A 14745-nucleotide genomic window follows, 5' to 3' on the forward strand; every position below is an offset into this window, starting at 1 on the left:
AAGAGTTGTAGTTGCTGGGATTTATAGTTCACCTACAATCAAAGAGCATTCTGAATCCCACCAACAATAGAATTGGGCCACCCCCCCCCCACAGAACACACACACAGAACCCCCATGTGGGCCACAGCAATGCGTGACAGGGGACGGCTAGTCTATATAAATAAAAATGTAATGCTCGTTTGTGGGATTAACAGAACTCAAAAACTACTGGACGAATTGACACCAAATTTGGACACAAGACACATATCAGGCCAACAAGTGACCATCACTCATAGAAACACTGAAAAACACAGCAGAAGGGCTTTAAAAAGCCAAAAAACCCCAAAATTACATTACAATGCATGCAGAAAACCAAATATATAGGCAAACACATACACAGAAAGGGGAAAAGGAAGAAGGGGAGAGAGAAGGAGGGAGAGAAGGAGGAGAGAGGAAGAAGGAAAGAAAAAAGGGTAGAGAAGGAAGGAGAGAAGGTGGGAGAGAAAGGAGGAGGAAAGGAGAGAAGAAAGGAAAGAAAGGAGGGTAGAGAAGGAAGTAAGTAGAGAAGGAGGGAGAGAAAGAGGGAAAGAAGGAGAGAAGGAAGGAAAGAAAGAAGGGTAAATAAAGAAGGAGGGAGAGAAAGAGGGAGAGAAGGAAAGGTGGAGAAGGAAGGAAGGAGAGCCTTCCAGGTGTTTTTGGACTTCAACTCCCACAATACCTAACAGCCACCCTGAGTCCGTTCGGGTAGTATTATGTTGCATTACATGTAAGCCGCCCTCAGTCCATTCGGGAAGATGGAGGCGGGGTAGTAAAATAAAGCTATTCTTCCTTTGTTAGGTCCTTGCCATCTTTGTTTATAATCATACCCATTTTTTGCCTGAAATTTACCTCCGATGTTTCTAATTTTCTGGAAGAGGTCTCTTGTCCTTCCTGTTCTGTTGTCTTCTTCTACTTCCATGCATTGCTTGTTTAAAAATAGTTCCTTATCTCTTCTGAATAACCTCTGGAATAGTGCATTTAATTGGGCATATCTCCCCCTATTGCTGTTTCCTTTTGCTTTCCTTCTTTCTTGGGCTACTTCCAGTGTCTCAGCAGATAACCTTCTTGCCTCCTTGCTTTTGCTTTTTTCTTTGCAACATACTTTGTTGCCGCCTTCTGAACAATGTTACAGACTTACTGTTGCTACTTGGTTGTTACACTGATTCCTCAGGGGACAGACAAGGTGGCTTGGCCTCCCCATACCAGCAAGAACTTGCCACAATTTATTTTTTAGGCATCTCGGCCTACGAGCCCACGAGGGCCTTGAGATCATCCGGGGAGGCCCTTCTCTCGGTCCCGCCTGCCTCACAGGCACGTTTGGCGGGGACGAGGGAGCGGGCCTTCTCGGTGGTGGCCCCCCGGCTGTGGAACACCCTCCCTGCTGAAGTTAGACAGGCGCCCTCCTTGATGGCCTTTCGCAGGAGCCTAAAAACATGGCTCTTTGAACAGGCCTTCAATTGAGGATAGTTAAATTGACAATGGAATGAACTAGGACTACGAATTTCGGCTATGACCCCAGGACTTGACGAAGCGGATTTTTAGTGTAAGTGTATGTTGTGTGGTATCCGTCTGGTTTGTATCGTCTTTATTTGCTGTATATTGTCTTCTGGTTGTTGTTGTTCGCCGCCCCGAGTCGCCTTCGGGCTGAGAGGGGCGGTCAATAAATGCAAGTAATAAATAAATAATAAATAAATGATCCACACAGTCAAAAGATTTTGGAATAGTCAATAAAACAGAAATACTGTCTATATTCGAGTATAAGCTTAGTTTTTCAGCCCCCTTTTTAGGCTGAAAAAGTTCCCCCCGGCTTATACTCGAGTCAAGGTTATTTATTATTTTACTTGGTTATTAGTATCATTTTATTACATGAGTTATTTTAATATATTAATTATTATTATTATATTTACATTATTTTACTCTATTATTTTATTACATTTATTTTACTCTTTATTATTATTACATTTATTATTTTATTTTATTGTTACTGCATTTATAATTTTACTCTATTATTACTGTTATTACATTTCCATTTTACTCTTCTACTTCTTCTTTCTTCTTCTTCCTTCTTCTTCTTCTTCTTTCTTCTTCTTCCTTCTTCTTCTTCTTTCTTCTTCTTTCTTCTTCTTTCTTCTTTCTTCTTCTTTCTTCTTCTTTCTTCTTCTTTCTTCTTCTTTCTTCTTCTTTCTTCTTCCTTCTTCTTCCTTCTTCTTCTTTCTTCTTCTTCTTTCTTTCTTCTTCTTCTTCTTCTTCTTTCTTCTTCTTTCTTCTCCTTTCTTCTTCTTCCTTCTTCTTCCTTCTTCTTCCTTCTTCTTCCTTCTTCTTCCTTCTTCTTCCTTCTTCTTCCTTCTTCTCCTTTCTTCTTCTTCTCCTGACACAAAAACACAGTATGATCCAGCAAACAAGGTATATATGCTGGATTTCATTATTATTATTATTGTTATTATTATTATTATTATTATTATTATTATTATTATTATTATTTTACACTATTATTATTGGAAGGATACACAAGCACATTTACACTGAAGATTAGAATAATGATTTAATCAGAGCTGGACAGTCTTATCTTAACTTATAGTTTTATGTAAATATTCAAAAACATTTCACCTGCTGATGCCTCAATTAAGGTAATTTTATTGGTCACAGCAGACTTCCAGTTAGAGCACTCAAAAGCCAGGGCTTCCCAGATCTTGGTGTCTATGCCATAGTTTTTAAGCTGGGAGGCAGTCCCGGTCAGGGTTGGCTTGACGCGCTTTCCTCTTGGCTTGTTTCTCCCTTTCGCCCTCCATTTGCGCCTCTTGGAATTCTGCAGCACTGCTGGTCACAGCTGACTTCCAGTTAGAGCACTGAAGAGCCAGGGCTTCCCAGATCTTGGGTGTCTATGCCACAGTTTTTAAGGTGGGAGGCGATCCTGGTCAGGGTTGGCTTGACGCGCTTTCCTCTTGGCGCGTTTCTCCCTTTCGCCCCCCATTTATGCCTCTTGGAATTCTGCAGCACTGCTGGTCACAGCTGACTTCCAGTTAGAGCACTGAAGAGCCAGGGTGTCCCAGTTCTTGGTGTCTATGCCACAGTTTTTAAGGTGGGAGGCGATCCTGGTCAGGGTTGGCTTGACGCGCTTTCCTCTTGGTGCGTTTCTCCCTTTCGCCCTCCATTTATGCCTCTTGGAATTCTGCAGCACTGCTGGTCACAGCTGACTTCCAGTTAGAGCGCTCAAGAGCCAGGGCTTCCCATATCTTGGTGTCTATGCCATAGTTTTTAAGCTGGGAGGCAGTCCCGGTCAGGGTTGTCTTGACACGCGTTCCTCTTGGCACGTTTCTCCCTTTCATCCTCTATTCGTGCCTCTTGGAATTCTTCAGGACTGCTGGTGACAGCTGACTTCCAGTTAGAGTACTCAAGAGCCAGGGCTTCCCAATTCTTGGTGTGTAAGCTACAGTTTTTAAAGTGGGAGACAGGGGAAATTGAATCCTGATCAGGGTTGGCTTGAAGCACTTTCCTCTTGGCACGTTTCTCCCTTTCGCCCTCCATTCGTGTTTCTTGGAATTTTGGCAGCACTGCTGGCCACAGCTGACTTCCAGTTAGAGCACTCAAGAGCCAGGGCTTCCCAGTTCTTGGTATCTATGCCACAGTTTTTAAGGTGGGAGATGGTCCTGGTTAGGGTTGGCTTGACGCACTTTCCTTTTGGCACATTTCTCCCTTTCGCCCTCCATTCGTTCCTCTTTTAATTCTGCAGCACTGCTGGTCACAGCTGACTTCTAGTTAGAGCACTCAAGAGCCAGGGCTTCCCAGTTCTTGGTGGCTATGCCATAGTTTTTAAGGTGGGAGGCAGTCCCAGTCAGGGTTGCCGTGCTTCTCCCTTTCACCCTCCATTTGTGCCTCTCGAATTCTGCAGCAGTGCTGGTCACAGCTGATTTCTAGTTAGAGCACTCAAAAACCAGGGCTTCCTAATTCTTGGTGTGTATGCCACAGTTTTTAAAGTGGGAGGCAGTCCCGGTCAGGGTTGGTGCGTTTCTCCCTTTCGCCCTCCATTTGTGCCTCTCGAATTCTACAACACTGCTGGCTACAGCTGACCTCCAGTTAGAGTGTTCAAGATCCAGGGCGTCCCAGTTCTTGGTGTCCATGCCACAGTTTTTAAGGTGGGAGGTGATCCCAGTCTTGACACGCTTTCCTCTTGGCAGGTTTCTCCCTTTCACCCTCCATTTGTGCCTCTTGGAATTCTGCAGCACTGCTGGTCACAGCTGACTTCCAGTTAGAACGCTTGAGCACCAGGGCGTCCCAGTTCTCAGTGTTTCTACCACAGTTTTTAAGGTGGGTGCGTTTCCTCTTGGCGCGTTTCTCCCTTTCGCCTTCCATTTGTGCCTCTTGGAATTCTGCAGCACTGCTGGTCACAGCTGACTTCCAGTTAGAGCGCTCAAGAGCCAGGGCTTCCTAATTCTTGGTGTCTATGCCACAGTTTTTAAGGTGGGAGGCAGTCCCGGACAAGGTTGGCTTGATGCGCTTTCCTCTTGGCATGTTTCTCTTTTTCGCCCTCCATTCATACCTCTTGGAATTTTGCAGCACTGCTGGTTACAGCTGACCTCCAGTTATCCTCTTGGCACGTTTCTCCCTTTTGCCCTTCATTTGTGCCTCTTGAAATTTTTCAGCACTACTGGTCACAGCTGATTTCCAGTTAGAGCACTCAAGAGCCAGGGCTTCCCAATGCTTGGTGTCTATGCCACAGTTTTTAAGGTGGGAGGTGATCCCTGTCTTGACACGCTTTCCTCTTGGCATGTTTCTCCCTTTCTCCCTCCATTTGTGCCTCTTGGAATTCTGCAGCACTGCTAGTCACAGCTGACTTCTAGTTAGAGCACTCAAGATCCAGGGCGTCCCAATTCTCGGTGTCTATGCCACAGTTTTTAAGGTTCTTTCAATCTCTTTTCCTGCCCACCAACATGAGCTGGGAATATTGTCCCTGTCTACAGATGGAGGGAAAGTCCTAGTCCCACTCTGTTCTGCTTTGCTCTCAGTCCTGATTGCAGCAAACTACATTTCCCAGCATAGTCCCACTCTGTTCTGCTTTGGCCTCAGTCCTGATTGCAGCAAACTACATTTCCCAGCATGCCTTGCAAAAGTAGGCAAGGGAGATTACATAACTCCTGGAAGGTTGCCACGCGTGTCCCCGCCTCCCTGGGAAAAGGAAGGGAGGGGGGAGGCGGTGACGTCACGCAGCGGGAGGCTCCGCCCCGATGGAACGTTGGGGACTCAGCCCTGGCTGGTGGGGGCGGAGGGAGGGAGGGGGGAATCCACGCGCGTTCGCGTCTCCTGCGTGGAAAGGGTTTTTTTGCCTTTCCTCGAGCGTTTGCCTGGCGGGGATGCGGGCACGTGGGCAGCCCTGAGCCTGGCTGCTGCTTTCACCCTTTGCGTGGGAGCTGGTCCTGCGTGGGAGCATGTGTCCCAGAGTGGGTACTAAGTGGGGTTGGAACCCCTTCGGAAGGATGGATCTCTCTTTTCTTCTCCCACGGCCTCGCCACCCACTCGTGTCGCTGTGGAAAGGAGCCTCTTTTGTTTTCCCCAATTGAATAAGCCTTGGAAAAAGGGGAAAAACTCTCTCTATATATTCCTGCTTTTCTTCCTGTGGATCCAAGCTGGAGCATTATGGAGCTGGAGAACATTGTGGCCAACACGGTTTTGCTGAAAGCCAGGGAAGGTAAGGAAGGAAAAAAGCCAGGAGGGAGGGTGGAAGGGGGTCTACATTGGGGAATTAACGCGGTTCAGTCGCAACCCGAGCAAAACTACAAGCAGGAAATGAACACAAACTCAGAGGATGCCGGATGCAGTGCTCATGTTTTCCTTTCCCAAGCTTGGGAGTGCATCTAAACAAGGGCCTTCTAGGTGTTTTGGACTCCAACTCCCATCATTCCTAACAGCTTTAGACCCTTCCCTTTTTCTTCTCTCTCTCTCTGCTCTCATTCTGATTGGTTCTTTGAAATTTATACTTCTCTACTGCAAGCTTTTTGAATCTCACTTCTACCTTCTTATACTTGACTATGGAGAGTATGTGCTGTGTATTTACATTTACATTATTTTACTCTATTATTATTTTATTACATTTTACTCTATTATTATTATTATTATTATTATTATTATTACATTTATTATTTTACTTTTTATTGTATTATCGAAGGCTTTCATGGCCGGAATCACAGGGTTCTTGTAGTTTTTTTCGGGCTGTATGGCCATGTTCTAGAGGCATTCTCTCCTGACGTTTCGCCTGCATCTATGGCAAGCATCCTCAGAGGTAGTGAGGTCTGTTGGAACTAGGAAAAGGGGTTTATATATCTGTGGAATGACCAGGGTGGGACAAAGGACTCTTGTCTGCTGGAGCTAGGTGTGAATGTTTCAACTGACCACCTTGATTAGCATTTAATGGTCTGACAGAGCCTGGGGCAAACTTTTGTTGAGAGGTGATTAGATGTCCTTGTTTGTTTCCTCTCTGTTGTTGTGCTGTTGTAATTTTAGAGTTTTTTTATGTGCTGTGTGCTTTGAGATCTCTCTCTGCTTGTGTGTCCGGAAAGAAGCAGAGATTGGTGTTTTCCCTTATTTTTGAAACCTTAGAACAGTGGTTCTCAACCTGGGGGTCAGGACCCCTGGAGGGGTCACGAGGGATTGTCAGATGGGTCACTAAAAACCACCAGAAAACACAATATTTTCTGTTATTCATGGGGGTTATATGTGGGAAGTTTGGTGCAATTCTGTCGTTGGTGGGGTTCAGAATGCTCTTTGATTGTAGGTGAACTATAAATCCCAGCAACTACAACTCCCAAAATATCAAGGTCTATTTCCCCCAAACTCCACCAGTGTTCACATTTGGGCATATTGAGTATTCGTGCCAAGTTTAGTCCAGATCCATCATTGTTTGAGTCCATAGTGCTCTCTGGATGTAGGCGAACTACAACTCCAAAACTCAAGGTCAACGCCCACCAAACCTTTCCAGTATTTTCTGTTCATCACGGGAGTCCTGTGTGCCAAGTTTGGTTCAATTCCATCATTGGTGGAGTTCAGAATGCTATTTGATTGTAGGTGTACTATAAATCCCAGTAACCACAACTTCCAAATGTCAAGGCCTATTACCCCCAAACTCCACTAATGTTCAGAGTGGGCATAATGAGTATCCGTGCCAAGTTTGGTCCAGATCCATCATTGTTTGAGTCCACAGTGCTCTCTGGATGTAGGTGAACTACAACTCCCAAACTCAAGGTCAATGCCCACCCAACCCTTCCAATAGTTTATGTTGGTCATGGGAGTTCTGTGTGCCAAGTTTGGTTCAATTCGATGGTTGATGGAGTTCAGAATGCTCTTTGATTGTAGGTGAACTATAAATCCCAGCAACTACAACTCCCAAATGACAAAATCATTTTTTTTTAGTGATGGTCACTCGTTGGCCTGATAGGTGTCATGTGTCCCAATTTGGTGTCAATTCCTCCAGTGGTTTTTGAGTTCTGTTAATCCCACAAACGAACATTACATTTTTATTTATATAGATTATTTTACTCTATTATTGTTATTATTGCATTAATTACTTTATTATTATTACTATTATTAAATTTCAATTATTATTTCTCTATTATTATTTTTATTACATGTTATTATATTTATTATTTTATTCCGTCATTATAGGTAATAGGAAAGCACATTTACATTGAAGGAGGTTAGAATAATGGTTGAATCAGAGTTGGGTGGTCTTATCTCAAATTACAATTTTGTGTAAATACTCAAAAACATTTAACCTACTGACGATTACCAGTAGCAGCTACATTTCTCACCCTCGGCTTATACTCGAGTCAATATGTTTTTCCAGTTTTTTGTGGTAAAATTAGGTCCCTCGGCTTATATTCGGGTCGGCCTATACTCAAGTATATACGGTAGTTCTTTATCATTGTAAATAAACTTGTTGTGTTTATTAAGATTGGACTCTTAAAGGCTCTAAATGTTTACAGCCACATCACACGGCATTTTACGCTGTGGGTTGTTGTAGGTTTTTCCGGGCTATATGGCCATGTTCTGGAGGCAATTTTTCTCCTGACGTTTCGCCTGCATCTATGGCAAGCATCCTCAGAGGTAGTGAGGTCTGTTGGAACTGGGAAAAATGGGTTTATATAACAGAGGGGAAACCAACAGGCACATGAAATCACTCTCAACAAAAGATTCCCCCCAGGCGCTTCCAAGCCATTGAATGCAAATCAAGGTGATCAGCTGAAACATTCACAGCTAGCCCCAGCAAACAAAAGTCCTTTGTCTCACCCTGGTCATTCCACAGATATATAAACCCATTTTTCCCAGTTCCAACAGACCTCATTACCTCTGAGGATGCTTGCCATAGATGCAGGCGAAACGTCAGGAGAAAAATTGCCTCCAGAACATGGCCATATAGCCCGGAAAAACCTACAACAACCCAGTGATTCCGGCCTTGAAAGCCTTCGAAAATACATTTTACGCTTTGCTTGCTGTGAGCTGATGCTCAAACCTTTACTATCCTGTTGGTTTTTGGATGCTCTGCTATATATTTTGGGGTAGTTTTCTCTTGTGTGTCAGGAGAGATGTAGTGATTGGAGTATTTCTCTCTCTTTGGAACCTTACAACAGTGTTTCTCAACCTTCCTAATGCCGTGACCCCTTAACACAATTCCTCATATTGTGGTGACCCCCAACCATAAAGTTATTTTCGTTGCTACTTCATATCTGTAATTTTGCTACTGTTATGAATTGTAATGTATATATCAGATACGCACGATGTATTTTCATTCACTGGACCAAATTTGGCACAAATACTCGATATGTCCAAATTTATACCCAGTACAGTATGTTAAAATTTGAATACTAGTGAGTTGGGGGGGGGGGGGATTGATTTTCTCATTTGGGAGTAATAGTTTCTGGGATTTATAGTTCACCTACAATCAAAGAGCATTCCAAACTCCACCAACGATGGAATTGAAACAAACTAGGCACACGGGACTCCTTCTGGGACGCCTCGCAGGAATGGGTCTTGGAGGGACTGTTTTGCAATGGCTCCGCTCATTCCTTCAGGGCCGTTCCCAGAAGGTGTTATTGGGGGACACCTGTTCAACCTCACAACCTTTGTCTTGTGGGGTTCCTCAGGGTTCAATACTGTCTCCCATGTTGTTTAACATCTGCATGAAGCCGCTGGGTGAGATCATCCGGAGTTTCGGAGTGCGATGTCATCTGTACGCGGATGATGTCCAACTCTGTCACTCCTTCCCACCTGCTACTAAGGAGGCTGTCCAGGTCCTGAACCGGTGCCTGGCCGCTGTGACGGTCTGGATGAGGGCAAACAAATTGAAATTGAATCCAAACAAGACAGAGGTACTCCTGGTTAGTCGCAAGGCCGAACAGGGTATAGGGTTACAGCCTGTGTTAGACGGGGTCGCACTCCCCCTGAAGACGCAGGTTCGCAGTTTGGGTGTGATCCTGGACACATCGCTGAGCCTGGAACCCCAGGTTTCGGCGGTGACCAGGGGAGCATTTGCACAGTTAAAACTCGTGCGCCAACTGCGCCCGTACCTTGGGAAGTCTGACTTGGCCACGGTAGTCCACGCTCTGGTTACATCCCGTCTTGATTACTGCAACGCTCTCTACGTGGGGTTGCCTTTGAAGACGGCTCGGAAGCTCCAATTAGTCCAATGGGCGGCAGCCATGATACTAACAGGAGCGGAGCGCAGGGAGCATACCACCCCTCTGCTGCGCCAGCTCCACTGGCTGCCGATCTGCTACCGGGCTCAATTCAAAGTGCTGGCGTTGGCCTTTAAAGCCCTAAATGGTTCTGGCCCAAGTTACCTATCTGAACGTATCTCTGCCTATCAGCCCGCCAGGACCCTAAGATCTTCTGGGGAGGCCCTGCTCTCTATCCCGCCTGCTTCACAGGTGCGGCTGGCGGGGACGAGAGACAGGGCCTTTTCTGTGGTGGCCTCTCGACTATGGAACGCCCTGACCATGGAGGTAAGATCAGCCCCCTCGCTGATGGTGTTCCGAAGAAGATTAAAAACCTGGATGTTCGGACAGGCATTTGGTTAATTCGGTGCAATGAATGTGATGATTACAGGATTGGTAATATGGACGACGAAACTGGATCACGATTTTAGTCAGGAGATGCATTGGATTGTTATTGATGTACCAATATTGTATATTATGTTTTTATGGTTTTAAATTGTATACTGTTGACTATTGTATTTGGTATTTTGTTGTAAACCGCGTTGAGTCGCCAGCTAGGCTGAGAAACAGCGGTATACAAGTACAGTAAATAAATAAATAAATAAATAAATAAATGATCAACAGATAACACTGGAAGGGTTTGGTGGGCATTCACCTTGAGTTTGAGAATTGTAGTTCACCTACATCCAGAGAGATCTGTGGACTCAAACAATGATAGATCTGGACCAAACCTGACATGAATACTCAATATGCCCAAACGTGAACACTGGTGGAGTTCAGGTACAGCTAGTTATCTATATAAATAAAAATGTAATGTTTGTTTGTGGGACTAACAGAACACAAAAATCACTGGACGAATTGATACCAAATTTGGACACAAGACACCTAACAACCCAATGTATGTCCTTCACTAAAAAAAAATGGATATAGTCATTTGGGAGTTGTAGTTGCTGGGATTTATAGTTCACCTACAATCAAAGAGCATTCTGAACTCCACCAATGATGGAATTCAACCAAACATGGCATACAGGACTTCCATGACCAACAGAACACACTGGAAGGGTTTGGTGGGCATTGACCTTGAATTTGGGAGTTGTAGTTCACCAACATCCAGAGAGCACTGTGGACTCAAACAATGATGGATCTGGACCAAACCTGGCATGAATACTCAATGTACCCAAATGTGAACACTGGTGGAATTGGGGGGGGGGGGGGATAGACCTTGACATTTGGGAGTTGTAATTGCTGGGATTTATAGTTCACCATAGTTCAAAAGGAAGAGGGGCCGACCTAGGGCAAGATGGATGGATGGCATCCTTGAAGTGACTGGACTGACCTTGAAGGAGCTGGGGGTGGTTACGGCCGACAGGGAGCTCTGGCGTGGGCTGGTCCACGAGGTCACGAAGAGTCGGAGACGACTGAACGAATGAACAACAACAACATAGTTCACCAACAATCAAAGGTCATTCTGAAGCCCACCAATGATAAAATTGGACCAAAATTCCCACACAGAACCCCCAGGACTAAAAGAAAATACTGTGTTTTGCTGACCCCTCTAACACCCCCTTGCGACCCCCCCAGGGGTCCCGACCCCTAGGTTGAGAAACACTGCTCTAAATGTTTACAGCCACATCATATTGCATTTTACGCTTTGGTTGCTGTGAGCTGATGCTCAAATCTTTATTATCCTGGGTTGTTGTAGGTTTTTTCAGGCTATATTTATTTATTTATTTATTTTATTTTATTAATCAATTTTATATACCGCCACTCCCTGAAGGCTCGGAGCGGTTTACAATATACATATATGATACATAACATTAAAATCAAGGAAAATTTCGATCAGCAAGGTTCAAATGCCAGCCTGAATAAATAAGTTTTACAAGTATTGTCGAAGGCTTTCATGGCTGGAATCACTAGGTTCTTGTGGGTTTTTTCGGGCTATAGAGCCATGTTCTAGAGGCATTTCTCCTGACGTTTCGCCTGCATCTATGCTTGCCATAGATGCAGGCGAAACGTCAGGAGAAATGCCTCTAGAACATGGCTCTATAGCCCGAAAAAACCCACAAGAACCAAGTTTTACAAGCTCTACGAAAGGATAGTAAGTCTCGGAGAGCTCGTGTTTCTGCTGGCAAGGCATTCTACAGGTAAGGAGCCACCACCGTGAATGCTCTCTCAACAACACACAATACAACACACGCCTAGTAGACATCAGGTGAAAGGTCCTAAAATTGGGAACTTCAAGGAGATTCTTTCGCCCTCCATTTGTGCCTCTTGGAATTCTCCATGTTCTAGAGGCATTCTCTCCTGATGTTTCGCCTGCATCTATGGCAAGCATCCTCAGAGGTAGTGAGGTCTACTGGAACTAGGAAAATGGGGGTATATATCTGTGGAATGACCAGGGTGGGACAAAGAACTCTTATCTGTTGGAGCTAGGTGTGAATGTTTCAACTGACCACCTTGATTAACATTTGATAGCCTGGCAGTGCCTGGGGCAATCTTTTGTTAAGAGGTGATTAGGTGTGCCTGATTGTTTCCCCTCTGTTGTTTTGCTGTTGTAATTTTTAAATACTGGTAGCCAGATTTTGTTCATTTTTAATGGCTATCTCTTAACATTTGTAAGACAGGAGTATGACTAACCTCTTGATCAGATCTCTGCAAGGATGAGCAATGCAGGTACAATTTGCGGGAGGGAGAAAGGCAGGCATCGGACGAAAGCTGTAAATATGTGTCGTTTTATTTATCTCTTTAGCTCAGTGGTTCACAACCATTTTAAGACTAGGGACCACTCTCCAACATTAGTACCAAAGATAAATATTATTAAAAGTAAATAGTATTAAAAGGTAAAGGTTTTCCCTGACATTAAGTCTAGTTGTGTCTGACTCTGTGGGTTGGTGCTCATCTCCATTTCTAAGCTGAAGAGCCGGCGTTGTCCATAGACACTTCCAAGATCATGTGGCTGCATGGAGCGCCGTTACCTTCCCGCCAGAGCGGTACCTATTGATCTACTCACATTTCCATGTTTTCAAACTGCTAGGTTGGCAGAAACTGGGGCTAACAACAGAAGCTCACTCTGCTCTCCGGATTCGAACCGTCAACCTTTCGGTCAGCAAGTTCAGCAGCTCAGCTGGCCACATGACCTTGGAGGTGTCTACGGACAATGCGTACTCTTTGACTTATAAATGGAGATGAGCATCAAGGTGTGACATGCCGTTACCTTCCTGCCAGAGCAGTACCTATTGATCTACTCATATTTCCATGTTTTCAAACTGCTAGGTTGGCAGAAGCTGGGGCTAACAACAGGAGCTCACCCTACTCCCCAGATTTGAACCGCCGACCTTTCGGTCAGCAAGTTCAGCAGCTCAGCTGGCCACATGACCTTGGAGGTGTCTACAGACAATGCGTACTCTTTGACTTATAAATGGGAGATGAGCATCATCCCACAGAGTCGGACACGACTAGATTTAATGTCAAGGGAAAACCTTTACCTTTTTTTTTACCTCGCACACTTTGGATGTATTGATGTGTGTGCAATTCTGGGCAACACAATTGAAGAGAGATATAGACAAGCTGGAATGTGTCCAGAGGAGGGCGACTAAAATGATCAAGGGTCTGGAGAACAAGCCCTATGAGGAGCGGCTTAAAGAGCTGGGCTTGTTTAGCCTGCAGAAGAGAAAGCTGAGAGGAGACATGATAGCCATGTATAAATATGTGAGGGGAAGTCATAGAGAGGAGAGAGCAAGCTTGTTATTTGCGACTAAAATGATCAAGGGTCTGGAGAACAAGCCCTATGAGGAGCGGCTTAAAGAGCTGGGCTTGTTTAGCCTGCAGAAGAGAAGGCTGAGGGGAGACATGATAGCCATGTATAAATATGTGAGGGGAAGTCATAGAGAGGAGAGAGCAATCTTGTTATTTGCTTCCCTGGAGACTAGGACGTGGAATAATAGCTTCAAACTACAGGAAAGGAGATTCCATCTGAACATTAGGAAGAACTTCCTGACTGTGAGAACCGTTCAGCAGTGGAACTCTCTGCCCTGGCGTGTGGTGGAGGCTCCTTCTTTGGAGGCTTTTAACCAGAGGATGGATGGCCATCTGTCGGGGGTGCTTTGAATGCGATTGTCCTGCTTCTTGGCAAGGGGTTGGACTGGATGGCCCATGAGGTCTCTTCCAACTCTATGATTCTATCTATGACGCCACAAGTCTTGCGGAGTTGTCTCTCGAGGTCTTTTAAAGCAAAATTCTTCGTAAACATAGGCTTGGTTTCTGTCTCAGCTGAGCATCCGAAGGTCCATCTGGGAAGCATTTTTTGCCCACTGGAATGAAAGGACCAAAGGAAGAAGTTGGGATCCGGTGATGAAATCCCTGTGTGTCCCTGCATGACCTCTTTTTTGAAAAAGGCACCACGGCAAGTTCCTGAATTCCTAAACCTTTTGTAATTGGGCTTGGGGCCTCCTGGAATGACTAATTTTGTTGGGAGTGAGAGCCATACGTTCTGTCTTGCGACACAAGGAACGCTGCCTCCCAAATTTCCAAAAACTTCAATTTCAGCTTGGCACGTGGATAGAATGCCGATGAAGAGGTAGCACTGCCCTAGGCTGGATGCATCCATAGGGAATGTAGAATGCTGCCTCGGGATCATGGAATTGCAAACTGGGAGGAACTCTAAAAGTCATCTAGTCCAACCCAGTCTGATAATCCACTCTGATAAATGGCCTCTGGTTTAAAATTTCTACTGAAATCGAATGTACCCCCTTCTAAGGAAGTCTAGGGAACAGTTCCACCTTGTCTCCTGTGCTATCCTAATAATGTAATATATTGTAATATGATATAATATATTGTATACATATTATATTTATAATATTACTAGCCGTCCCCTGCCACGCGTTGCTGTAGCCCACTCTAGTGGTCATGGGGGTTCTGTGTGGGAGTTTTGGTCCAATTCTATTGTTGGTGGGGTTCAGAATGCTCTGTGATTGTAGGTGAACTATAAATCCCAGCAACTACAACTCCCAAATGTCGAGATTCTATT

The 14745-nt window shown here is 44.8% G+C and overlaps 1 protein-coding gene across 1 annotated transcript in view; it reads left to right on the top strand.

Annotated features, from left to right (window-relative positions):
* The first annotated feature begins 5258 nt into the window (after positions 1-5258).
* The window catches only part of LOC132782396 (G protein-coupled receptor kinase 5-like), a 120121-nt gene continuing 110634 nt past the window's right edge, over positions 5259-14745 (top strand). The window contains exon 1 of the mRNA XM_060787162.2: positions 5259-5701. Within this exon, the coding sequence (XP_060643145.2) occupies positions 5650-5701 (52 nt within the window). The 5' untranslated portion in view covers positions 5259-5649. The remainder of the gene's footprint in view (positions 5702-14745) is intronic.

Source organism: Anolis sagrei, chromosome 7 (genome assembly GCF_037176765.1).
Source record: "Anolis sagrei isolate rAnoSag1 chromosome 7, rAnoSag1.mat, whole genome shotgun sequence".
NCBI lineage: Eukaryota > Metazoa > Chordata > Lepidosauria > Squamata > Dactyloidae > Anolis > Anolis sagrei.